Raw genomic sequence first — 26,855 nt, 5'->3', positions numbered from 1 at the left:
TAAAAGTGGAGAAGCAGCCCTGAAAAGGACTGTAAGTCCTCACACCAGAGCCTGAACACTCCATATACCCCAATAATAACGATAGCTAGCATTCATATAGAACTTTAAGGTTTGCAAAGTACTTAATGTGTTATCTCACTTGGTCAATCAATCAATAAACATTTATTAAGTGCCTATTATGTGTCAAGTGCTATGCTAAGCATAAGGGATACATATATATACACATATACACACACACACACACACACACATATCTCTATATTTGATACATATCTTTACATATAAATCTTTATATAATATATATAAACAATTTCATATATATATAAAATATATAAAAAGATATAAAAAGAGTCCCTGACCTCAAGGAGCTTACAATATAATAGGGAAGACAATATGCAAACAAATGTAAACAAAGAAAGCTATACATAGGATAAATAGGAAATTATTAACAGATGGAAGGCATAAGAATTAAGAGGGGTTGGGGAATAACTGAGGTAGATACATCTGATTTGATTGAGCTCCTGTTTCCATATTTGTCTTCTTATCAAGAATTTTCGACGTGATCACTTCTCTTGGTGCATATGCCACAAATGTGGTGAATTATCTGTGGGAGGCAGCTGAAAAAGTTGTGGTTGGCACTCAGAAGTGGAAGGTAGGAAAGAGCAGAGAAAGCAATGAAGCAGAGAGAGAAGTAGCAAAGGCAGAAGAGAAAGGGACGATCAAGTAGTGGGTAGAAAAAGAGAAAGCAACAGATAAGCCTGAGAAAGTAGAAGGTTACATACAAGGAAGGAGTAAAATGCAATAGGGGAAGAAAAGGGAGTAGGCAGGGGAAGAGTAAAAACATGGAAAAGAAAAATTAAATCATATCACAAACACAATAACCTGATTGCCACAAGTTTGCTAAGCATGAAAATCCTACTATGGATCACTGTTTCAGACTGATTTACATTAAGCTGCCAAATAAACATCATTTACTAGCCTACCAGATAAACTAAGTAAGGATTAGTCTCAAATTTTAGTTCCCTTCAGTATGCTAAACTCCTGAAACCTTGGCAATATACTGCAGGACTTCTGGACAGCTCTGGGACCCAACAATCCTGGGCCCTGCTTGTGTTCAGTTTGAGGTGGAACTTTAGGATGCATTCTATTCTTCCTTCCCTTCAGTTCAATATGGTGAGGTCCTTTTGGGTGAGTGATGCCTTTGGAATACCACATGGCTGCCTAGAGCCTAGGTAGGCCATGCAGAGATTCAAAATGCTCTAATCACCTCTCTTCATCTGTGTAACTCCTCCTACCCACTGACATATTCTCCATGGACTTATTCCCCAGTGGTTAGCATACTCCTCATCTGCTTATTCTTCTCTAGTGAAGTCAAACATTTCAACCTTTGGAGTCCAATTTCTCATTCCTATCTACTTCAACCCTAACATCGTCCTCGTATTCTGTGCATCACTTCCACTGTGCTCTATGGAATGCCTGTTCTATAATCAACAAACTTCCTTTCATTTTACATTTCTTCCTCTCATATTCCTTCCATCTTCCAGCACTCACTGAAAACTGGCTTGCACCAGATGACTGACACATCTGTGGCCATTCTTTGCAATACTGGTTGTATCCTCCCTCTTACCTGATACCCACTCCTCATTGATCCTAGTATAAGGATGAAAATACTCCTTGCTCTCTGTCACCACTTCCAGATTCTTCCTTTAATGTCAACACTCATCAACTCCTCCTTCCTTTGAGGTTCACTCAGGATCCTGGTAGCCCATTATAAACCCAAGACATTCTTCCTCCTTTCTCAATGAATCCAATGCCTGCCTCAAAATCTTTTCTACCCAACTCCTGTCCACAAACTAAAGGGCTTCAATATATCTGATGTTCTCTCAAATGCTCTAATTTTTTAGTTCCTCAATCTACTTAACATCTATGGCTCACTCTTTATTCTACATCAGTTACACAAAGTGTGATGGCCATACCCTTGATCTTGCCATTGCCTAGAAGTGTTCTAGAACTCTAGAATTCCCTTAACCAATTATAATCTTTCATCATTTCACTTCTCCCTATGCCTTATTCCTTCCTAAGTCTATCCTTTATCCTCACCATGACTTCCAATCCTTCCATCCCTCCATACTTTCCCAGGACATCATTCTGTTCTGTCTACAAACTTTTCTAATCTCAACCCCTTACAAAACCAGTTTAACTCCATACTATATTCTTTCCCTTGCTCCTGTGTCCTATGACCATCAAATTTTGTTAAACTCCAATCTTGCCTCTTCTTCCTCTATACTAATTTGCCTACCTTATCAGTTCCCATGGGTTCAGTTATCATTCCTATACATATGAATTCCAGATCTATATATGCAGTTCTAGTCTCTCTCTAGAAGTTCAATCCCACATCACCAACTACATATTGAACAAATTCCCACCAGATACCCTGTAAGCACTGAAAACTCAATGTGTCCAGAAAAGAAAGTATCTTTCTTCCCAAGCCCATTCCTCTTCCTAACTTCTCTATTATCATTAAGGTCACCACCATCCTTCCAATTACCCAGGTTTACAACTCTGGTGTCATCCTTGACCTCTCACTCCCATTCATCCTACTCATCCAATCAGTTGCCAAATCTTGTTTTTCTTCAGGTCTTTCATATAGCTACTACACTAGTTCATGCCCTTACCAGCTCTTATCTGGTTACTGCAGGTAACAGAATTGGTCTTCCTGATGGTGAAGAATTGGAAATATATCTTCAGATACAGCTCATATGGGAACTTATTTTGTCTGGCTATGAACATTTGTTAGAAGGGTTTTGCTTTCAATTTTTTTTTTCAGTGGGGGAAGTAGGAGAGGGGTAAGTTGGTGATAGGATTAGCAAATTTTTTTAAAAAGGAACTCATTGAAGCATTTTTTTAAATGTACAGAAGGGATAGAGGAAATATAGCTTTGAAAGTTACATGTTTATTATATACATAAAAGGAAAAGCAAGCTATATATAAAAGATTTACAGTTTCACATATAATCCTTTTTTCTAAGATCTAAGTTAAATATAGAAATTTTAATTTTATTTGGCTAAGTTTAAAATTTTTTTAAAAAATTGGTCCCTCTGCCTCATGTCTTCTACCACTCTAATCCACCCTCCACACAATCACAAACATACATTTCCTTCAGCCTCAGCTGACCACGTCCCCCACTACCCCAACATAACTCTCATAACTCTAGGAGCTCCCTTTCATCTAGAAGATCAAACAGAAACTCCTTAGTTTGGCATTCTGAGTTCTTCTCAACTTGACCGCTTTCTGCTTTTCTGCCCTCAGCACACATTACTTCTCTACATCCAGCCATAACAACTCACTTGCTGTTGTTCAGACATGACACTCCATCTTCCACATATGACTTTGCAGTGGCCATACTCCATGCCTGGAGCTCTCCTTGTTCACCTCTATGCCCAGGTTTCCTTCAAGATCTAGCTCATATGCTGCAGGTCTGCAAGAGGCCTTTTCCAGTCACCTCAACTACTATTCCCTTCCCTTTTAAGGTTACCTTGTACCTACTTGATATGTTTTTTGCATATACTGATATATGCATGTATTATCTCCCCCATGAGGATGTAACTTCCTTGAGGGAAGGGACTGTTTCACTTGTGTTTTTGTATCTGGATCACTTAGTAGAGTGTCTACACATAGTAGGTGATTACAAATAAATGTTTATTGATAGACTGAAATATCAGACTATCATTTCTACTACAAATTTTCACACAAACTCTCTTTGCTACTTATATTTCAATTTATTTTCATTTTTACTTGGTAAGTACTGTATAAGGGGTATTTCATTTTCAGTTAAGCCTTGCACATGACTGATATTTAAATGCTTTATTATTTTACCAAGAGGGAAAGATCTAATTAATATCTAACTTAGATCTTTCCAAGGTCACAAAATGTTATGTCTTCCCTCCCTGCCACCCTCACCAAAAAAAAAAAAAGATACAGTTAGCTTCCTACATGAAGGATCCATGTGTAACAAATAAGACTTCAACTGATGAAAGCAAAATGTGGAGTATACATATAGTCCACATATAACAACTGGTCTCATTAACGTGCTTTAGGGACTGGTTATAGGAGGAGATTTTTAAATGTCAATGTATGAATTAAAGACTGAACACTGGTTCATTCAGCAAATGATGACTTATGACAGTGCAGTTACATTCTCATCACCTAAGCTTTCAGATAATTCCAGTGTTGCCTCAAACATAGAACGCTTAATAACCCACTTTTATAACTTGCTGGCCAAGCAGAGTTTAATGCTTAGATGTCAATGTGAGAGTGGATGATACTCGGAAGATCTGCGGGAGCATGTTACTCAACTGGTAGAACATTTCTTCAGAAATACTCTGTAAAAAGTAAGGAAAAAGCCTTCACATCTGTTATAAGACCATAGCTTTAAAAATTAAACCACTGAGTAATTTGACATTTGCAAAATTTTCCATATAAGCTAAATCATTTAGATAATTATCTTTCAATAATGGCTTTAAAATATGCTGAAATATTTGTTTGAAAATAAATGTTGTGACATTTACTATCAATAGATATGGTACTGTAAGGTAATTGCTAAAGAGGCTATTTAATGAGTAGTATCAGTACTAAATATGTGCCAAAGTCAAAGAGAAAACTAAAATAGAAAATCACACACAATAGAAAGGCATATGAAGTGATATAGCGTGAAATAATAAGCAGAACCAGGAAAACAATACACATAATGACAATGAGGTAAATGGAAAAAATAAAAAACCTGACACTGAACACTGTATCAATAATAATAACCAAGTCTGTCCAAGAAAAGATGAAAAAATGCACCTCCTTCCCCCTTCTTTTCAGAGGTGGGAGACTAGAAGAATGGAATATTATATAATCTGTCATTTTTAAGTGGTATATTAGTGAAGTTTGTTGAACTGCTTCCCCTCCCCTTCTTTCTTTTAAAATCTTTATTACAAGGGAAGATTGGCTAAGCAGGAGAGAAGAAAACTATTTATTTGGAAATGAAGGTATAAAAACCAAAAATATGAATAAAAATTAAGAACTTTTTGAAAGAAAAAATTATGCTTAAGTGTGAGACTGATTCTGGGTTCTCTTAAATCATTTTTCTGCATTCAAATACTCCTTCTATTAAAGAAATGGAAGCAACTAAGAGTACGCCTAGTTATAGCTAACGTGTGTTTTATCAGAGCAACAGACTTAGAGTAGGGTCATACTGACTTGATTAACATACCTGTGGTACCAGGAATTGTACAGTCCTAGAAATCCCTCCATCCCATGAAGCCATTTCCATCATGAAACCTGACAATAAAAGAAGTGGAAGCTTAGCTAAACTATGAACACTGGTCTTTCCAATCTACTGCTCAAGTACAGTGGGGGCAGAGGTGGATATTTCAAGCTCTTTGTGAGGCATCATCTCTCCTCAGCTTTCTGAGTAGCCATCTGCCTGATGAAATCACCAAGTCTCAGGGCCAGACGCAAGCTTTTCTTAGTCTCCCCAGTTCCTTTTGTCATTCTGAAGCAGCAATAGTTAAGTACCATTCTGACAATACACTCCTCTCCTTTGTTTTCCCTCAACTCTGCTAAAGCTTCATAACATTGTTCGCCAAACCGGGTTCTATGAAACCTTGATGTTTCATGCCACAGGAATAGGAGTTACAGGAGAAAATTTCAATACTTGCAATAATTTTCACTTTAAAATATTAACTAATGTATGTTTAAATCCACTTACTATGTGTTGAAATTTTTCAATATGAAAATAGTTTTTTAAGTTAGCTCCAAAATTTGCTCAGTCCTTGATCCCGTAGGGTCCCCTGAACCAGCAATTATCACTACTGTCAATACATGTCAATCCCCAAAGTATCTGTGGCCAACTTCTTTTAGGAAATGCTCTTCTCAAAAACGCTAGTTACTAAAGACTTCCTGAGAGCTAATTTAACGATGTGTGGCTGGGTTTGCCGAGTGAATGTTCAAGGAGAAGCAGTACATGACATAATAGAAAGCGCTCCGGACTAGAAGTGAGAAGAGCTGAGTCTAGTTCCAGTCACCATTTATTAGAAGCCCATGACCTCTCTGAGACTCAATCCCTCGTCTCTAAGAAGGAAATGACATTATCTACTTTGCCAGGTAAATACAAATGTGAGGCGACTCATCATGATCAATATTCACAATAATAAAAGGCAGAGGTGGACAAGAATCAGAGAAAGGTGTAAAGGATGTATCAGAGAACAGCTAAAGAAGCTGTTATGCTTTATGACTGTCAAAGGGACAAAGTGGTCCTTCCCAAAATGTTTGTAAGCTAGGCCACACAGTAGGTTGTGGCTGAAGCTTTCAACACTCAACACTCTTTTTGGGTTGGTCTTTTTGCCAACAATTTATAAAGACAAACAGTTGGTCATGTGGGCTTTCTTTATGAAATACTAACCTTTTACACATTTAAATACAAGTTCTGCTCTCCTTAAGCACCATGGTATAGTCATTTCCTGAAAACAAAACAAAAATAAAAAGTTTCATCAGTAGTGTTTATTATTTTCCTACTGCTGTGCTTTGCTTTTACATCATATTCATTTTCAAGCATAACCTTCTCCTTATTCCCTTACCAATAACTTTCCCCTGCAACAAAGTTCAAGAGAAAAAAAAACATTCCAGCAAAAACCTATCAACATATTTGACAGTTATAGTCAATATTCACCATGATCTATTAAAAACTGAATCAACATTTGATTATCCTGGTGTAGATCAGATCATCCTCGTTACCCACCACATTCATATCCTACTTCTGCTGTGGTGGTGTGAGGTGCTGCAGCATGTAAGAGGCCTGGCACCTAAAGGTCTCAGTTGACCCCTTCAGGTTCCAGGCTATCACTGTGTATGGCCAGGGTTTCCTCACCTTTTCACCTGCTGTTCATCAATATCTAAGGGACTTATCATTAAGTACTACTGGAACATATACAGTTAGATAAGGGGGAGCCTTCTTCTCCAAACCCCAGCATGACACTGCTACCTTCCAGTCCAGTCGCCTTGGAGATGCTGTATCTTTGACATTCTGGGCAAGGTTTAGGCGAGCCTGCATTGCCATCACAAATTCTTAAGAAGATATTTCTTGTCCCTGGGTTTCAGAACATAGGTGATCCGGCTCCATTAAAAGCAGCTTTAATAATTACTTGGCAATTCTCACTGCTCTGCCTGGTCCCTTGAAGTAGATTCTACAAGATGGATTTTCCCGGCAGGTGAGGCCAGACTCCACCTTTCCCCCCCTTCACCTTCTCTCTCACCCTGAGCCTCACCCCATGATTGCTTTTCCCCAGACTAACTCGCTCTTTCTTTCTGAGCCTGATCTCCTAACTGTGTCTGTCCCTAGCTTCTGACACTGGCCAAACCAAGGAGACAGATACACTCCAAGTACAAGAAGATTATCTATGCCACTAATTTATCATATTGCTATGGATAATGAAGACTGGACTGTTTAGAATTTCTCAAAAGGCCAGAATTATTTCACGTAAATACTTTCACTAGCCCCTTCTTTTAGTTCTACTTGGTGATAAAAAGGATCTCACTGAATGTCTTTAAATGCCTTTTTCTGGATAATTCCTTTAATGGTTTTCCCCCATCCTTCACTACTTTTTCCTTTTTTTCAGATATTTTGAAAATTAAATGTCATTTAATTCTCAAATTGATAGTTACTTTGATACCTTGAAAAATCCATGGTTTTATTGATATGGATACTTATTCCACCTAAACAGATCCTAGACCCTTTTTATAGAGCACCTAAAATATTTCCAGGATCTACCACTTTTTCATGGTTTTCACCTTATACTTTTAGTAATTCAAGGTACCAATGTACCCCCTTAGTTTAAAGTTAATACTATTCTAATTTAACCTCTAACAAATACCTCCTATATAGCATGCATACTTTAACAGGCATTATAAACTTTCCACAAGTGCACAATATACCACCTATACATAACACAGAGTCCCAAAAGTTTAATGCAGTTTTAAGTTTATTTTAAGATTATTAGCCTAAAACTGCACTAAGACTTTTGGGACATACTGTATATAGCACCTCTAAATAAGCTACATACACTGACAGTTAGAGATGTGAAATTACAATAGTATAGTGTTCCAAGGCAAATCAGTATTGCCTGAGGGAATACTATATTATCCAAAGAAACAACTGTGGAGCTTTTAAAGGAGTTACTCTGTAGAAGTTTTACCAATGTTAAGAAGTTACCATAACAAAGAGGCAAAAAGTGTCCAGAAACCACTGAGGCCAGCAAACATTTGACCTTCCTGCCAAGCAAAGACTTGTGGTTATCAAGGGCAATGCCAAGATAGGATATAAACTTTTTTGCAAAATCTTAGAGAGGAGGATGGTTTAAAATCATAGGCTAGATTGATTAATAAAACAGCTGAGAGCGGTGGAGGAAAAATGAGTCTGCAGAAAGCTTCATGTGAGACCCAAATAATCCAGGCCATTCCAAAAGTATATATAGCTGAAATTGGAAGGACAACAAACAGATCTATTATTATTTCTATAACAAATTATTTTAATCATCAATGATACTACATTTAGACTAAAGTCTTAATGCTATTTGAGGAAACAGAATTGGCACTAAAAGATATCAAGACAGGAAGAGTAGCTGGATCAGATTGAGGACATACAGAAGAAATCCATGCTGGATTTGACAGTATTGAGAGCACTGAAGAATTAATTTTCAAGAGGGGAAGATATTCACGGACAGAAAAAAAATGGATATAATTACCCTAATAGAAAGATGATTATTAACTAACAACCCATGTCTACTTCCTAATCTCTAGAAAGGCTTTATGAGAAAGATGATACAATAAGAATCTTTGATGAAAATACAAAAAGAGAATAGGGCAGACTTTTAGAATTCTTTACAGCATACCACATCTTCAGTCAGACAACTGACTGAAAGTTGTACAGAATACCAGATTCTGATGTGTTTTTTGATTATAAGAAAGCATTTGACTTGGTACGGAAAAAAAAGCAGCCTTAAAGGATCCCCTCTAAGAAAATGTCCTGTTATATATGTTAAACAATCATAGCATCACAGAGTTGAAAGGAACCTCAGAGCCCACCTACTCCCACCTATACCTGAAGCTGAATCTCCTCTATAATTGACCAAATGAGTGATTATTCAGCCTCTGAAGAACACTAATGAAAGAGAATGTGCCACCTCTTGACACAGCCCACCTAAGTTTTTTCTTACATCAAGTCTAAACATGCTTTCTTTGCAAATTTTACCTACTGGTCCTAGTTATATCCTCTGACCCCAGCAGAAAAAAGTTTAATCTCTTTCTAGATGACAATCCTTCAATACTTGAAGACACGTACTATATCCCCCTAAGTCTTCTCTTCTTCAGGCTAAGCATCACCAGTCTCTTCAAGCAGTCTTCACGTGATATAATCTCAAGGTTCTACATTATTCCTGTTGTTCTCCTATATACAGGAGCTCTCTAGCTTACCAATTTTTCATGAAATGTGGTGCCCAGAATTGAATGCGTTACTCCAAATGAAGTCTGACCAGGACAGATCACGGAGGGATTATTGCCTCTACAGCTCAGAACACTGAACCTCTCTCTTTACAAAATTTTAAATCTTTTCATTGAAGAATTTGTTTCTGAGTCTCTTTCTTCTCTTCCACTGAGACATTGTTTGCAATCAAAATTTTAAGAGGACAAAAAAGCAGTTTAACAAAAATAACACATCAACTGTGTCTAAAAGTATAAACAATATAATACAACCAAAGCAATTAAAGGGGATAGTTTCATTTCCTGAACTCTTCTCTTGGACTAAGCTAGGTCATTACAATTACAAAATATTCAGTTTCACGTTTTTTCCCCCTTTCCACTTATACTATTTAGTTACCATGTATAATGTTTTCCTGGTTCTGCTTCCTTCTCCCTTCATCAGTTTATATACATCTTCCCACGCTTTTCTGAGTTCTTTACACTTGTTTCTTTGTTGTTGTTGAGCTATTCAGTCATGTCTGACTCTTCATGATCCCGTGGTCCATAACATGCCTTTCAATGGGGTTTTCTTTGCAAAGATACTGGAGTGGTTTGTGATTTCCTTTTCCAGTGGATACCTCTTATCAAAAATCTCCAACTGTCTGTCTTGGGTAACCTTGCATGGTATAGCTCATAATTTCACTGAGCTACACAAGCCCCTCTGCCATGATAAGGCAGTGATCCAGGAGAGGTTCTTGAGATTATATCACAAGAAGACTGCTTGAAGAGACTGGGGATGCTTAGCCTGAAGAAGAGAAGACTTAGGGGGATATAATACGTGTTTTCAAGTATTGAAGGATTGTCATCTAGAAAGAGATTAAACTTTTTTCTGCTGGGCTCAGAGGATATAACTAGGACCAGTAAGATTCCATTAAGTTTATGCACCACAATTTGTTTAGCAATTCTTCGCTACTATAAAAAGTGCTCTTACAAATATTTTGGTTTATATAAGGCTTTTCTTACTGCATCTCTAATAAAAGACTAAGATTGCATTAAATTTTTTTGTTGCCATAGTATATTACTGATATATATAAAGCTTGCAGTACACTAAAACTCCTAGAACTTCTTTCTTGTTTTTAAAGAATTCATTTCAATATATTTCTTTAAAATTAAGTTAAAATTTTTGATAACATTTATCTTTATATCACCTTCATTTCTAAATATATTTCCCCCATTCCTCTATTGACTCATCCCCTGAAACAAAAAATAAAAAGGAGAAAAAACAAGTGGTCAAACTAACCAACCCATGAACCAGGTCTGCCAGTTCTCTCCTGCCTTGATGTTCTTTTCCCTAAGGGACCCCTCCCCAGATGCAAGTGGGCTGCAGGATTATCTGACCTTGGCTGCACTTCATCCAAAAGAATCACTTCCATGGGACAAAGGGAAAAGCTGAAGAAGACACTACAAAATGAGGTGGGGAAAGGACAATTTTTAGCAATGGATCACTTAGCTCTTATATCACAGGCAAGAAATAAAAGAGGTAAGAAATGTTCACTGAAGTACATGTTATTCATCGACACTTTGAATGTACTTGGAGTATGGATTCTTTCCATGGCTTACTGAGCAACGCTTGATGGTCAACTGCTTCACTAGAGACCTAAGAATCAGGAGATCTGAGGATAAGGAAGAATGAGTTTGCTCTAAGTGTGTTACCTTCCTTTTCCTCTCTTTTTGGGCTGGGGGCGTTGGCAGCCACGATCCTTTGCCTCACTAGGTGAAGACCTTTCTGGACTCTCTGGGAGAGGGAAAGACCTCCTTGAGAAAGATGTAAGAGCCTACAAAGCTGAGGCCACTGCTACTAGAGCCTGCTCCAGGACTTCATGGAGGCTAGAAAAGTCTGGGGAATAGGCAGATTGGTAGGGTGTCTTGTTGTAGTAACTCTATTAAAAAAGCAAATGAGGTTAGTTTAGTGTGACTTGTTCTTAGTAAATTCACGTTGACTCCTGCTGATCACTGATTTCTCTTCTAAGTGCTCAGCTTCTAAGCTCTTAAACACGTCTTTTAGAATTTTTACCAGGGACAAATGTCAGATTCACTGATCTATACAGTCTGTGGAATCCATGTTTTTCTCCTTTTGGAAAACTGGGATATTTGCCTATTTCAAGTCTCCTGGAACTTTTTTCAGGTCAGACTTCATTTAAAATAGCTGCAAAGGCTGACACATTTAGATTGGGAAGTGAATCTGAGAGCCATCTAGTCCAAACCCTTTCATTTCTGGCATGGAATCAAATCAAGGTCCACAGAGGTTAAATGATGTGCCCAAGACCACAGAACAACAGAGGCAGGATCGGACCCCAAATCCTCTGATTTTATCTCCAGTACCCTTTCTACAATATGATGGCTACATCTTGCTATTTGTCCTTATGTGTACTGGGCTTCAATTTCTTCTTAATCATGTTTGTTTTACTAATGTCTGTGGGAAAGAAAACAGACACAAAATGACATTAACTGGGTAAATGTCAGACCTTGTAAAGAGACTGGGGAATCAGGCTTTGTTAGCATGTTGCAGGTGCCTGGCGTACACAGTTTGTGGACTTCAAGCATGTCGATTTCAGCTTTAAAACTTTACTTACAATCCTAATTATTAGGGCAACTTCTTAATGTGCATAATTTAGACTACTTTCTGCTACCCAAATTGGCTCTTTTGATTAAAGTTGGATCTTCATGGGAAAAAAGGTATGAATATACAAGTGATTTTAGTGTTTCACAGTACAGTGCACAAATTGGACATTCCAATGATTCTCTTAGTGGGTGATTCAAAATGTGGTTAGCCGAGGTAGGGGCATTCTGCTGCTGGCTTGCATTCCTTGAGCATGTCTTGCTAAGCTCCTTGAAACACTGTTACCATGAAATCTCACAACCATGTTGTGAGGTGGTGGTCATGACTACTTCCTAGCTTTACAGAGATGATTCTCAGATCTGTTTGTTTAGCCTGAAATTTTCTCTCGCCTTTCCAAATATTTTGAACTGGATAATTCACTACATTCAAAACTGAACTGATTATCTTTCCTCCCAAACCCTCCCCTCTTCCTAACTTCCTTATTGGTGTTGAGGGTACAACAAACCTCCTAATCACCCAGACTCAAAATCTAGGTGTCATCTTCGAATCTGTTTCCAAGTGCTATAGACTGTACCTTTGTATCCTCAGCACTTAGTAAAATGCCTGGTTCATAGCAGGCACTTAATAAACCCTTGGTGACCGAGTGGACACTGGAGAGACCAAAATTACTCAGCTACTTAATGATAACCATGGAGGGAGGGTGGGTAGAGTAACTGGACCTCAGCAGTCTTGAATCCTAATTCCATCTCCTATCTTCTATGAATTCAAGGCTGATGCCAAAGATTATATGCAACAATTCTCAGATCACAGAGTCAAAATTGATAGCCTATATTTCTTCTTGATGACCAATGTTTGTCTTGATTAAATAAATATGTATTTTCTTTCCTTTTCCTTTTTTTCTCTGCACTGCTTCTTTATTTTTGGTGCAATAAATTTCATTCAATACTTTGCCCTAAGACACAGGACATGACAGTTCACAGCTGCTGAGCTGAATCCACAGCAATAATGGATCTATATTCAGTATATACCCTTACTTTTAAGGTGGCAAAAATATGAAATTGCTATGGCTAGCAGACACAAATTATTATGATATGAAGGTAAAAATCTGGGCTTGGGCACTTCTCATCTTTGTGCACCAAGGCATTATGGCAAGTTCCTAAAATCCTGTTTATTGCATGTAAAAAAACCCAATACTTGTAAAATAGTTTAGGAGCCTTGCATAGGAAGCTGCATACAATTACCTCTATAGTCACTTTACTAATGTTTAGATTTGCAGGATAAACTTCATGACCTGGATGGGAGGTTTAAATACAACTGGAGAATCATGGCTCAATATACTTATGTGAATTAAATTGAATGCTTTGGAAACCAGTTTAATGTTCTGCAGCTGGCTGTCCTAATTTAAAACATGCAACTTTTGTAACCCATTGTGGGAGAAGGAATACTAACAGTATCAGATGTCTGGAAGTTAATCTGAACTGAGTGACTTCTGGAAACATTGTTTTTGAGGTTGTTTTCCACCTACATATGACCATTTTTATAAACTGGGTTAACCAGGACCACAGCTGCAGAAATATTTGTATGTTTCCTTGTGACAGTCATTCATCATAAACTTTCTTTGTTACTTTATTCTCTAAATACTCTTATAGATGGACGAGTGGCTCTAACTCAAAAATGGCAACAAGTTCATCAATGTGATTGAGGATTTCATTGCTGAAAGTGGGATTTCATGAAGGAAATATGGTGGAGAAAGTGGGGAGGGAGAAGGGAATGATGAAAAATAAATCTATAACCTGACCTCTCCTGATGCCTTGCTGTGTACAGTTCAGGTTACAAAAGTGACTGAAAGGGAAATTAGGTCATCTGATTAATTTTCTATAAGGAAATGTCAAAATTTTCAAAAATCTAAAGGTTAAAGTCTAGTTAAAAGATCAAAGAAACAGGAGGCACAAGTCACTTAAAATATCTTATACTGAACACTAATTGAGTACTAATAATCCTTTGCATTTATATAATAATAGTAATACTTATATAGAACTTACATTCATGATCTTATTTGAATCCCAGAGCAAACTTGTGAAGTAGGTGCTATTATCCTTACTTGATAGATAGGAAACTGAGACTAAGAGGTTAAATAAACTGTTCAGTTGTAGCACTATAAATGCCCGAGGCTGGATTCAAACTCAGGTCTTCTTGACTCTAAGTTCAATCTTTTGCAGTGGACTATCCCTAACCTAGTTGTGATCTGTTTCAAATTATGTCCTGTGTACAAACTATATAATCCTATTCTTAAACAGATCAAGCCATTTAAAAAAAAGTTACGCTTTCTCTTTTCATTATACTGTAAAATGCCACTGACATAAAATTTTCATGTTTATTTTAATGAACATATTTTCTCCTCATAATTTTCCATCTACCAAATGTAGGACTGCCCTTCTTTCCTCCCCTCCCTCTTTCTTCTCCTTTCTCCTTCCTTCCTCCCTTCTCTTCCTCCTTTCTTCCTAACTTCCTTCCACTTAAATCTAAGGGTGAAGGCCAGCATGAAGTAGTCTGATAGAAAGCTGGTCTCCAAGTCCAGAAGCCCTGGGCTGAGGTCCCACCTCTGACACAGACTAGCTCTATAACCCTGGCCGGGAAAATCACTTAAGCTCTCAATGCCCGAGTCAAGTCTCTAAGAATATAAATACTGAAGCAGCTGCCAATAGGCATTATTGACAATAGGAGTTCTTTACCAGTATGGTTCCCCCATAGTGATGAAATCATAGATCTAGACCAAAAGCACAGTGAATTACTGCTGTGGGCCCTATCCTGTTCTCCAGGATGGCAGCTAGGTCCATTATTTATCTCCAGTCTATTGTGGATTCCAACTCTTTTTGCCCTTTTCAATTTCAGGTTAGTATAGCCAGCCCTCTCAGTCCTTGCTTCAGCTTTTAGCTCTTAATTTTTTTTTTTTGTGGGGAAGAGGGGGAGAGGTTATGGGGTTGTAAGTAATGAAAGTGGATGATGGGGAGGCAGTGGGGAGAAATCTTCAGAAAATGCTCAAAATATATAATAGTGCGGAAGGGTGAATAAATGACTAGGTCACTTTTAAGATCACAATGCTATTCCAATGTAGAAAGCAGCTCTTGACAACTTGTTCATGGATTTTTGCCCTTTTCAGATATCAAGATGTCATTTCTTCCCACCACCAACTTATGTGTGTGCTGAGATTTTAATGCAAGCTAATTTGAATAAGAGGCCAAATAATTCAGAAGATAAATTTGCTGCTGCTAAACCCCCCTCTCAAAAAAAAGAAAGAAAAAAAAAGTCATGTAATCTATTTCAAAACCAAATAAAAATGATTCTAAATTATTCACCATTTTGGATTTTCTATGTCACTGTCCAACATTGTCAATAACGCAGAGTTTGTTATATATTTATACAATCACAGCAATTTTTCACCAGCTTACCTCTGACATATCATGCACCAGCAAGAGAGGAATACTAATTGTTGTGATGTCATGAGTACAGCAAACTTTTAGAATATTTCGGAGGCCCATTATGGCAGGATCACGAGCTGTGATGTTACCACATCTCACATTGTCATCCACACAGAGATGGAAAGCTACATGGATTTCAGAGAGATTGGAGTGCCGGGTAATATAAAATTCTCCTACAAACAAGAGACATCACTATATTTTCCAAATGAATAAATTACTCTCAATTACATCCAATGTAATTGTACTAACAGATATAACCAATAAGTTATGAAATGTTGTAGTTAAATCAATACTATAGAATTGTGCGAACTGTAGGTCTCTATGGGAAATCAGACAGTTATGAACTCCTAGCAACACCACTTATTCCCCAAAGAGATAAAAGATAAGAAGAAGAAAAAGACCAATAAGTAAAAACATATTCATAATGGCAAAGAACTGGAAACCCAAATGTTGTCTATTGAGTGCGGAATGGCTGAACAAATTATGGCATAAGAATATCATAGAATATTTTCATGCTATAAAAATAGACACAAAAGACAGTTTTAGAGAAACCTGGGAAGACTTATATGAAGTGATGCACAGTGAACAGAACCAGGAGAACAATTTATTACTCATTATACAACATTATAAAGACAAACAATTCTTGAAGACTTAAGAACTCTGATCAATCCAATGATCAACCACAATTCTAGAAGATTGATGATGAAGCATGCTAACTACTTCCTGATAGAGGTGATGAATGGATTCAAGGTACAGAAAGAGATAAATATTTTTGGACCTGAATTTGCTTTACTTGACTATACATATTTGTTAAAAGGGTTTTGATGTGTTTTTCTTTTTTGGGGAGACAAAAATTTTAAATTGAAAAAAAAATGACTGCTCCCTAATTCCTACACCACTACCATGGTTCACACTGGCTAGGTAGGTAAAGAAACAGTTGGCAAGAGGGGCAAAGGAGTTGGAACAATAATCATTTTCATCCTACAAACAGATTCATCACTGGCTCTGATTTGGTTAGTGAAAAAGGAATAAAATGTTCATTTTCTAAATGTGCATTAATTTTTTTTTCAGGTCCCTAGGGTTCTGCTTAGCAAGTCTACATTTCTGGCACACTAGGGTACATACGACAATCTTTAGCCCTAAACATTATCAATGGATATAAGAAATATTCAAAGGTACCACTGTTGACCTGAGACAAAGGCAAAATAGGAAGAAAAAAAGAAGACATAAAGAAAAAAAAAGGGAACAGAAGGGAATAAGAGGAAGGGGAAGGAAAAGAAGATGACAGCATCCAAGAAGACGGCATGGTGGGGAATGGTAAAGTGACATTTATAGCTTGGGTTCATTTAGTTCACTTGGACATCAGGGTGGCAGAGTCAAATAACACTTCTTTTAAAATCAGAAGGCTTAAATACAAGTCACAGGTCTAATACTTACTACTTGTGTGGCCTATGTCAAATTATTTAAACTCTCTGTGCCCTGATTTACTCATCTGCAAAATAGGAATAATAATTGCATTACTTATGTCAAGGATTGTTATGAGAAAGGCATGTTGTAAACATTACATCACTCTGACAATGTAAGTTGTTATTCAGCAGCACAGGTGACCTATTGCTGCTCTACTGGAATGATGGAGACAATGTAGTTCCTCAGTAGACTTTGTTCAGCCTTTATTATTGCATTCAAAGGACTATATTCTTTGCTAACTTACACCTGTGGGTCAAATAACGGCCAAAGTCCACCTGGGAGGCAAAATGACTTAAAAGATTCTAGAGTCACCTGCAGGGAGTGTTAGTCCCAGCACTGCTTCTGATTTGGGCAACTTAAGTAACTTTTCTATTAGCCCCATTTTCCTTTTCAGTAAAACAGGAGCAACTTATCTGTCAATATTAAGTTAAACTAAACATTGATTGGGTTCCTACTACATGCAAAGTACTGTTCAAGAGGTATGGAAGCACACATAGAAATATAAGATATTGATTATTTTCATCAATAAATTATCTTTTCAAATATAAAATCTTATAATATGAAAGCACTGTTCCCTTTGGACTGATTTATTATGAGCTAAGTTATCACTTAATGCTTTGATATTGTTTTCCAGAATTTGGACTTACAATAAAGCCCTGGTTCAAAAGCAATAACCAGCCACTTAACCTACCAGGTTTTGCCAAAAAAGGGCAAGGAGTTCAAGGAAGAAAATACTGATACAACAAAAGAGTAAAGTTAAAAACAACAAAAAAATCTCAGACGTCAGTGCCTCCGGAACAGATAACAAGACTGGCACAATTTAAGAAAGCCACAAAATATGGATGATTTTAATTATGGAGCTGATGGAAAGGAATATGATGAACCCTGTCTCAATGAATGTATTTTTAGATGGAGTGGAAGATAGTTTCCTGTTCCACAAGGTGGAGGAAACAGCATGAGATGATGTAATGCTGCTTCTAACATTATCCACCAAGGTACCAGATCTGAAGGTGGAAGGAAATTTGAAGCCTGACAACCACAAGTTAGCCAGCTGGACTGTCAAGAACAGCACAAGAAATGGATATGATGTTTACCTAATTAAAATGTAATGTGACTTACATGTATAAAAATCTATTCTTAAGATGTGACTGTAAATGAAACTAATTAACCAGGGGAAGAATGGATAGTAGGCAGGACACTGGGTCCTATTCCAAACTCTGGCACTACCTCGAAGAATCTGGGCTTCAATTACTTCATTTGTTAATAAATAAGGGGGTAGTAAGAGAGTTGAACTAGATTAGTGTTTTCTAACTAGCGAGCCACACTAAATTTTCACTAGCCTACAAAATTTATTACTAAAAGGTCTTATTAAAATCTTTTGACTTTAAAAAATTGTCTCACCCTTCCCTGTGTCTTGCTTTTCTGCCCTCACCTCTCTTCTTTCTCCTAATTCTTGGTCTCTGGCCCCTTAATCACTGAGGGTGCAAAGGGTAAACAATTGACAGTAGAGAATTTAGGCATTCTGCCTATTCTACAGGACATTTTGGACTGATGGACGCTGAACTAAATGGACTCTAGTCCCTTTCTCTAAAATTCTATGACTACCAAATTGGACATGTAATATATGACTACTGTCAAGTTTACAATTCAATTAAAAATTCTTCCAATCACAAAATGCTTTCTAAGGCCCTGCTGGTAATCTTTTACAAAAGAGAAAACTGTAGCACATTGTAGTTGAGATCAAGTGAGTTAAGCCAGGATGAGGAAGAAGAACCTCTAAATTTCCAGTTGGTAAAAGGATGAATAAACGTTTAAGAACACTACAGGAAATGAAAGAAAGGGGAAGTAAGATGATCTTTTGGGAAATGAAAATAAGACAGATTCTAAATCAGATGACCCATGTACTAGAAGTTCAATTCTCCTGTTTATATATCAGAAGGAGTAAATATTTCTTGGCTCATCTCTCTAAGAAACTAAAAAACAATGAATAAAAAGGAAATCTTAAGTTAAAAGTGACAATTCCCATACAACCAAATGACAGAACTTTCTCCTTTGGAATCAGGAGAATATCTGAGGTAGCATATTTTCCTGTGAAGTTGTTACTTAAATCAAGATATAAAAAAGATAAAAAGGCCAAATCACATTATACAAATTCAATGTTTTATTTTGACTGGTAGACGGTCCCTAAATTATAGTATAATAAAGCTATGTTTCAAATCAATGTAACTGAACATAAAAACATAAAGCAAAAATAGCACTCACCAGGCAAAATATTTGAATAGTTTCGTTCAATATTCTTAACCTTATCATCACTTTCTCCGTTCCGGTTTCCTGAATCTGTACATAAAATGGGAGAATATTATCACTACCACAGCCAATATCTTGTATTTATGTAGTCTTTTTGATTTTTAAAGAGCCTGAGACATCATACACGTGTTAAAGCTATGTAACATTTCAATGAGATATAGATGCCACAGTTATCCACATCTTTCAGAAGAAGAAACTGAGGCTCTAGAAGTGACATAACTTGCTCAAGATAACAGGAAGTATATGGTGTAGTTGGAAAGCATATTGGACTAGGGATCAGAGAATCTGGTTTGGAGTTCTAATTCTGATACCCTCTTGGGCCTCAGTTTCCTCATCTGTAAAACAAAGAGGTTGAACTTAATGAATTAACTCAACCACCTCACTTGTACACTTTCTCCTCCCTCTGGCTTCTGTGGTCTTCTCTCTTCTAGTTCTTCTATCTATTCCTTTAGTCTCCTCTATTTGGGCCTAACTCAACTTCCATTAACTGGAGATGTCCCTAAGACTGTCTGCAGCCTTCTTCTCTTTTCTTTGTACAATCTCAGGGATCTTGTCAACTCCCATAAGGTTCAAATATTATCTTCATGAAAATGATTCTCAAATCTATTTATGAAGAAAAACAAACAGCAAATACAATGGGGATTTTTTTTGTGTGTGTGTATGTGTGCCTGATGTGCGATTTCATTGGAGGAAAGAACTCTTGGAGAAGAAACTCCCTCATACTAAGGCAGATCTGTACCTTCCCAGCAAGTTATGTTCTTTGCAAGTTACCTCCGGGCAACTTCCAGAGGTTAAGAGATGTGCCCAGGGCCCCAGCAAGTACATGTCAGAAGCACGATTCGTATACCAGTATCTTCCAGAGGCTAGCTCTCTATCCATTACAATGCCTCTCCTCATTACCTTGTTAAAGCTAATATGCATAGTCATTATGTTTTTTACCAGTAAGGGTATGGTTACATGTAACTCTTTTCTTTTTTCATTTTATCTTGTTTAATCCATGGTTATTTTTTAAAGGAATTAGGATATTTGGGGGTCTTTTTGAGGGGGTGGCGAAGGGGATAGATTATTCTTATTTTCTCATCTTTAAGATCAGGAAGTTGGATCAGATAGCCCAAGATCCCCTCTAGCACTAGATCCATGATCCTATAATTTAGTCTGTCATTCATCAGTCTTGTTCATTCATATATTTGAAAATTTTTATCCATGAAGTAAAAATAAAAATCGACCACTTATCTATCTCTATTGACTCCTTCAGGGTTACCTGCAAAGATGTTCCAGTCTCCCCATTCTTAAAGCCATCTACCCTCTTTTTACACATTTTTCAACATCTTATAAAGTGGGTTCTAACCTCATCATTCCACTAAAACGGCTCCTCCCCCTAAGCTACCGATGATCTCGTGATTACCAAAGCCAAAGGCCTTTTCGCAGTTCTCAACTTTGACCTTGGAAACATTTGATATTGCTGTGCATCCCCTCCCTTTGAGATAACCTCTCTTCTTTGGGCTTTTGAGGCACTGATCTCTCCTAGTTCTTCTTCTGCTTGTTTGGTTATTCTCCTCCGTTTCCTCTGCTAAATCATTATCCACGCTCTGTGTTCTGTATATATCCTATGGCTCTCTCCTAGGCTCTCTTTTCTTACTTTTTCTCAGTGAGATCAGTGGGTTCAAGGATTATTTCTATGCAGATGACTCTCAGATGTACCTATCCAGCCCTAGTTTCTCTCCTGAGTTCTAGTCTTGCATTATCAACTGCCTACCAGTTACTTCCCACTGCATGTCCTACAGAAGTCTAAAATTTAAATGTCCAAAAAGAATTCATATCTTCCCCCAAACTCGGCCCTCTTCCCAACTTCCTTATTTCTTTTGAAGACACAACCACCAAGCCATCCCAGACACAACTTCCAAAGAGCTATTCTGAAAACATAAGTCTAACTATGTCAAATCCATTCATGAAAGTATTTTTATATAACAACATGTGGGGGTTCCTTTAGGAAAGTGGACTTTTATAACCCTACTTGTTTTACTGACTCACTCAAACCACAAAAGTAGTTGCTTGAACAAGAACAAAATAATATCATGATGTACATGCACTGCCTGTGGTTTGCAAACTTCCTGTCATTTGCAGCACATATGCTGTCTTGTCAATATAGTCAGAATTCTCCCAAACTCTTCCATGCCTGTAGAGGCCCCAGTCTTCACGTCCTTGTCATTTCTACAGCTTGAATGAGTAAAATAAGAGAAGATGGATGGAGGAAGAGGGAAGCCTGTATTAGGGCATTTCTGGAAGATTAGTGGTGAGATAAATTCTCTTCCATTTTTTTCATGTGGTCAGCTCTGTCCTGAAACATGTTTCACAGAGTGCCACAGCAAGCCATAGGACTACTTAATTAGTTTACTTTTTAGGCTCTCAGTGAATGAGAAGAATTTCAATTGATGACTGTGAATACTCAATAATATGTGAAGGTCCAGGCTGAGTAGGCTGTTAATTTGATGTGTACTATGGTAGGAATTCAACAGTCAAGTCAGAAGACTTGGATTTGAATCCTGATTCTGCTACTTAGCACCTCTGGCAAGTCATCTAACTTACAGGATTTCACAGCATTTGGAGCTCACCTAGTTCAACTGGCTCATTTTACAGATGAGGGATTTAGAGTGGGGGAAGTTAGCTACACTAACTAGGTAAACATGACCATCACTGCTCTGATTTATACTAGAAATGGAAAGGAAGAATACCCATGAAGTAAAAAGCAGAATAATTCATTTTTCCTTGTGATTTATTTAAAAAAATATAGCTATAAAGAGGACTCATATATGCTTGGAAGCAGATTCAGCAGATTAAATTTTATAATGTACCAAGTATTCTGTGTATGTACCAAGTACATATTTTTGTATGCCATAATAAATTACTGGGAGTACATACAGACAAAAGTAATTACTGCAATTCCGTGCCTAAATCATATAATACTATAACAATACATAATTATAAAAAGAAAGGCAATTTTACATGAGATGTGTGATATTCATTTATCAAAAGTATCTAAAAGTAACACTTACACTTAAATTTTTAGCCAAAAAAGGAGGTTTGTATCTACTCTGGCATGAATTTATGTGTCTAATTTAAGAAGATGTAAAGAAATATGAGGAGACTTTGAAAAAAATGATGTTAAATAAACAAAACAGAATGAAAAGAACAATATACACAATTATTACAACCATATAAAAAAAAACTAAGTGGCAACAGAATAGTTAAAAAACACTGCACAAAACTGGTACTAACTTATGAAACACACATCTTTTCTTTCTTTTAACAAACAAAAAAGCAAATAAAGAGTAAAATTGCAAGTACTGCCTAACAGTTGTAACTGCTCTTTAATCCTGTTTTGCTTAACTATATGGGGGCATTTTATGTTGTGGATAATTGCATTGCAAGCAAACTTTGCATGATCTATGAAAACAAACTACATTACTTTTTAAAAGATTTTTTTTTAAATTGAGGGCTTTTTTAATCCAAAGAAGAGCAAAGTAAAGGACTCTGGAATTTGATCAGAGTTTTCTCTTAAACCAATATTTACCAATATTTTGTGATTATAGCAAACCTAAGAAGAAAGGACAAAAAACTCATTTATTCAATGAAAAGCATTTATTTCCTGGTCCTTTTCCCCCCCCTAATATTACTTACAAAGTGCTCAGAAAATAAGTTGTAAAGACACTTGTTTTGAGGACAGAGATTAAAACAATAACAACAAAAAAGAGCTCAAGGAAACAACAAGTAATTAGCACAACCAGGAACTTACTGTACTGCTTTAAAGGATTCTATTAAACACTAAATAGAGGGAAAAAAGGAAATGAACTAATGTTACCTTCATGCTTTTTAAATGTGTGAAAGGGAGAAAATGATTTTTTTAAAAAAATTAGAGCGTTCCCTTCCACTTGTGGATCTGAAATAGCACACACAATACAAACACAAATAAGAAAAATCTTACAGCAAAATTACATATATTTTATAGTTGAAAAACTAAGATAGAGAAGCAACAGCCTTTGTTTAATGTCCACTTTGTTCACAGTATTATGCTAACTCTAAAACAAATTTACAAAGCTTGAGACCAAAAAAAAAACCCAAACAGAATTCACGTGTCAGAACACTCAAGATACAAAACTAATAAGTGTTCTATGTCTCATCACTATTAATCACCATACCATTCAAGGCATGGTGACCCAGTGCTACTGTTGAGTTGGGTTAAGAATAAAACATATTTTGAAAGAAATATGAAGAAAATCTCTACATTAGAATTCACCAGGCACGATATAGCTTGACAATGTATGGTTAAATGTGGTGTTACTAATGATCAATGAGAATAAATGAAATTTAAATTTTTTGGTGGGCCTTAAAAAAGTACAATTTCTTTGTTTTACTGACCATTTGGTTCTTTCAATTTACTTTTGCGTTGGGTTCGAGCATAAAGTACCACCTGCTGGACAATTTCTAACTGCTCTTCAATCCGAGGAAAATGGAAGTCAGTGCATTCTTGACAAACTGTGGCAAAATCTAAGAGACACAAAAATTTACACATAAACTTCAAAATTAGTTGTTGAATCTTGGGCTTTTACTTATGGACCAGGAATTCTAGCACACACACATATAAATAAAAGATTTATAATCCATCTCTCTTACTTCCATCTTCAATTAACATATAAAATTAAGTACTTCAAAAATCTGGTATTTTGACTTCTGACCAAGATGGCTGCTTTAATGGAGGTAGACAGTACAAATCCCACATATCTACTCTAACAAAAACTTGAAATTAGCATTAGTCCAAATAATGATCAAGAAATCCAATGAGAAATTATAGTAACTTCTTCCACCACACATACTCCTCTAAACTTCAAGGTGGTCATCTGGACTTGAAAACAGGCAAAGAATATCTGTACATGCTTCCAGTTCTGGTCCCCTCAGGCTAAAACACTCTCATGACACTTTAAACTGTGACGTCGGTGCTATTATTATCCCCATGTTATAGTTGAGGAAAACTGAGGCAAAAAGAATTTAAGTGACTTGCCCAGGGCCACACAGGTAGGCTAGATTTGAATTCAAGTCTTCCTGACTCTGGGCCCAGTGCTCTGTGTATTGTGTCACCAGTTGTCTCAAATGGAATAGAGGACTTTTGAGCATTTCTAATCAAAAGATTGGAGCTGAGCAAGAACTGCGAAATGCAAACAAGACTCAAGAGAAATCTAGGGAAGATAAATTTGAGGAATTTGAAGAGCCATTATGATGATGCAGCATTAATATTTTAAATAGGAGGAGAAAAGACAAGTGCCCCCTCAAAACCTCAATGCCTCCAAAGGATACTGAGGGAATTAAATAAGAAAACAGAACGCCAGGGGTGGATTGGTTCTGTTCTGAGAGTTTTAAGAGGGGAAAGAGAAGGAAAAGTAAAAGGAATACAGTGGTATAGAAAGGAGGAAAAAAGGAGAAGAACTTTCTATTTATAACTGGGATGCATAAGAAAAAGAGCATATAAACATGGAGGAGGGAGAAAGGGGGGTAGGCAGATGAACTTCACTCTTATTTGAAAAAGACAAAAGAGTTGAACACACGAACACACACACAGAATATATATAACAAACTTCATAAGGAAACAAGCAAGGACAGAGGTGGAGTTAAGAGGGAGGATAATACCAGGAAGGAAATATTTAAAAAGATGATGGAAGTGAGACTCAAATAAAGAGCTATGAGAAGACATCCCCAACCTAATACTTTATGGAGGTGAGAGGTCCACAGGTGCTATACATTGCACATGTTTTGGACTTTTTCAAAGCATTGATGAGCTGTGTTAACTTTCTCACCTCTTTCCAAAAGATACTATTTCTTATATGGGATGGCTCTCTGGAAGAACAAAGGGGAGGGATATATGGGATACTATGGTGATGTAAGAAGCAGAAAATATCAGTAAAAACTCACTTAAAAAAGAAAAAGAAAAAGAAAAAGGTAGGGCTGGCCCTATCGGAGTAGGAATAAATTTGTCTTCAAATTCTAAAAAAAAGAAAAAAATGATGGATTTTGCTTGTTGCAAGTAAAATAAACTTTATTGTCCTAAAGTGGAAGGGAAAGAAAGAGAAAAGAACTGGAACTTTCCATCATTTGGGGGAAAGGGTGAACAAATTGTGGTGTATGAATTTAATGGAATATTATTATTTGTAAGAAATGATGAAATTGGATGATTTTTAGAGAATCCTGGGTAGTGTGAACTGAGGGAAGGTGAAGTGAAAACCAGGAAAACAACTTATATAAGGATAATAAGATAGTAAGAAAAAACACCTCTGAAAGACCTAAGAACTCTGATCAATGCAACGACCAACCATGCCTCCAGATCTATGGGGAAGCATGTTATACACCCCTCCTGACAGAGAACTAGTAGACTCAAGGTATAGAAAGAGATATACGTTTCAAGGAACGACCACTGTAAGGATTCATTTGGCTTGACTATACTTAATTGGTTAAAAGGCTCCCCCCTCGCCTCACACCTTTTTAAATTGGGGGCTGGGAGAAAAGGGGAGCTACCCAAAAGAACTTGAAACATTTTTTTAAATGCACAGAAGAAAAGAAAAGGAAGTTCAGAAGTAAGCAGGGTAGTTTTTAAAGTAACACAGGAAATGCATTATATACTTTTTTTTTAACGTAATTGGTATGAAATGGAGATACACAGTTTCATATACAATTCTCTTTTTGCATTTTATTGCAGTTTCGAAAATTTTTTTTGGAGGATTTAAGTTTAGAATTTTAAAAAATTGTTAAAAATCTATAATCTTATCAATAGGGATGTTCCTTCTCCCTATGCAAACTGAAGCCTCTTTATACTTTAGTTGATGGCTTAATGTGCTATGGCTGAAAAAGTCATTATATGGCGACCAACCTTTTACCTAAGCTTTTCCTTGGACAGTGGTAAAGCGGCCTGGGCCTCAACTCAATAGTAAGCATTTATTAAGTACCTATAATTTTGTCAGGCACTGTACTAAGTATCAGGAATACAAAGACAAATGTGAAGGTCCTTGTCCTCAAAGACCTCATATTCTAAGGAGACAGCCATCATACACACATATAATACACAGAGGACAAACATTCAAGAAAGGACATATTCAAGGACAAAGAGATAAAGGAAAGAAGTTGTATAAGATTCTAAATTTCTTCAAACACTTGTTACCCCTTTAAATTATTACAATTCAGTTCAAAAAGCAGGAGAGAGTACATGAAAGTTCTTAAAAATGGCATATGAACTCTAGTAGGTCTGACAGCTCTTTAAAAAAAGTTACATTCTCAGATGTGTTTAATTTAACCCACTTAAGAATGAACTGCTCCTCTAGGTGTAGTAGATAGTGTGCTGGAATTGGAATCAGGAACATACAAGCACCTGGGCAGCCAGGTGGTGCAGTGGTAGAGTGCTGGATCTGGAATCAGGAAGGCTTATCTTCCTGAGTTCAAATCTG

The 26,855-nt window shown here is 36.8% G+C and overlaps 1 protein-coding gene across 5 annotated transcripts in view; it reads right to left on the bottom strand.

Moving 5' to 3' along the window:
• Nucleotides 1–237: 237 nt before the first annotated feature.
• The window catches only part of FERRY3 (FERRY endosomal RAB5 effector complex subunit 3), a 48,583-nt gene continuing 21,965 nt past the window's right edge, over nucleotides 238–26,855 (bottom strand). The window contains exons 9-15 of one of the 5 annotated variants that reach the window (XM_021001447.2): nucleotides 23,788–23,916; nucleotides 19,327–19,401; nucleotides 15,568–15,770; nucleotides 6,449–6,506; nucleotides 5,258–5,325; nucleotides 4,263–4,382; nucleotides 238–758 (exon numbers count right to left, since the gene is read on the bottom strand). In XM_021001447.2, coding sequence (XP_020857106.1) covers nucleotides 4,290–4,382; nucleotides 5,258–5,325; nucleotides 6,449–6,506; nucleotides 15,568–15,770; nucleotides 19,327–19,401; nucleotides 23,788–23,916 — 626 coding nt within the window. In that variant the 3' untranslated portion in view covers nucleotides 238–758; nucleotides 4,263–4,289. The other 4 variants (XM_021001445.2, XR_013487191.1, XM_078155901.1 and 1 more) reach the window with 4 other exon arrangements.

Source organism: Phascolarctos cinereus, unplaced genomic scaffold (assembly GCF_003287225.1).
Source record: "Phascolarctos cinereus isolate Bilbo 61053 unplaced genomic scaffold, phaCin_HiC Scaffold_1;HRSCAF=81, whole genome shotgun sequence".
Lineage (NCBI taxonomy): Eukaryota > Metazoa > Chordata > Mammalia > Diprotodontia > Phascolarctidae > Phascolarctos > Phascolarctos cinereus.
Note: the sequence above shows the minus strand (reverse complement) of the source record. Positions and strands in the feature narration are given on the sequence as shown.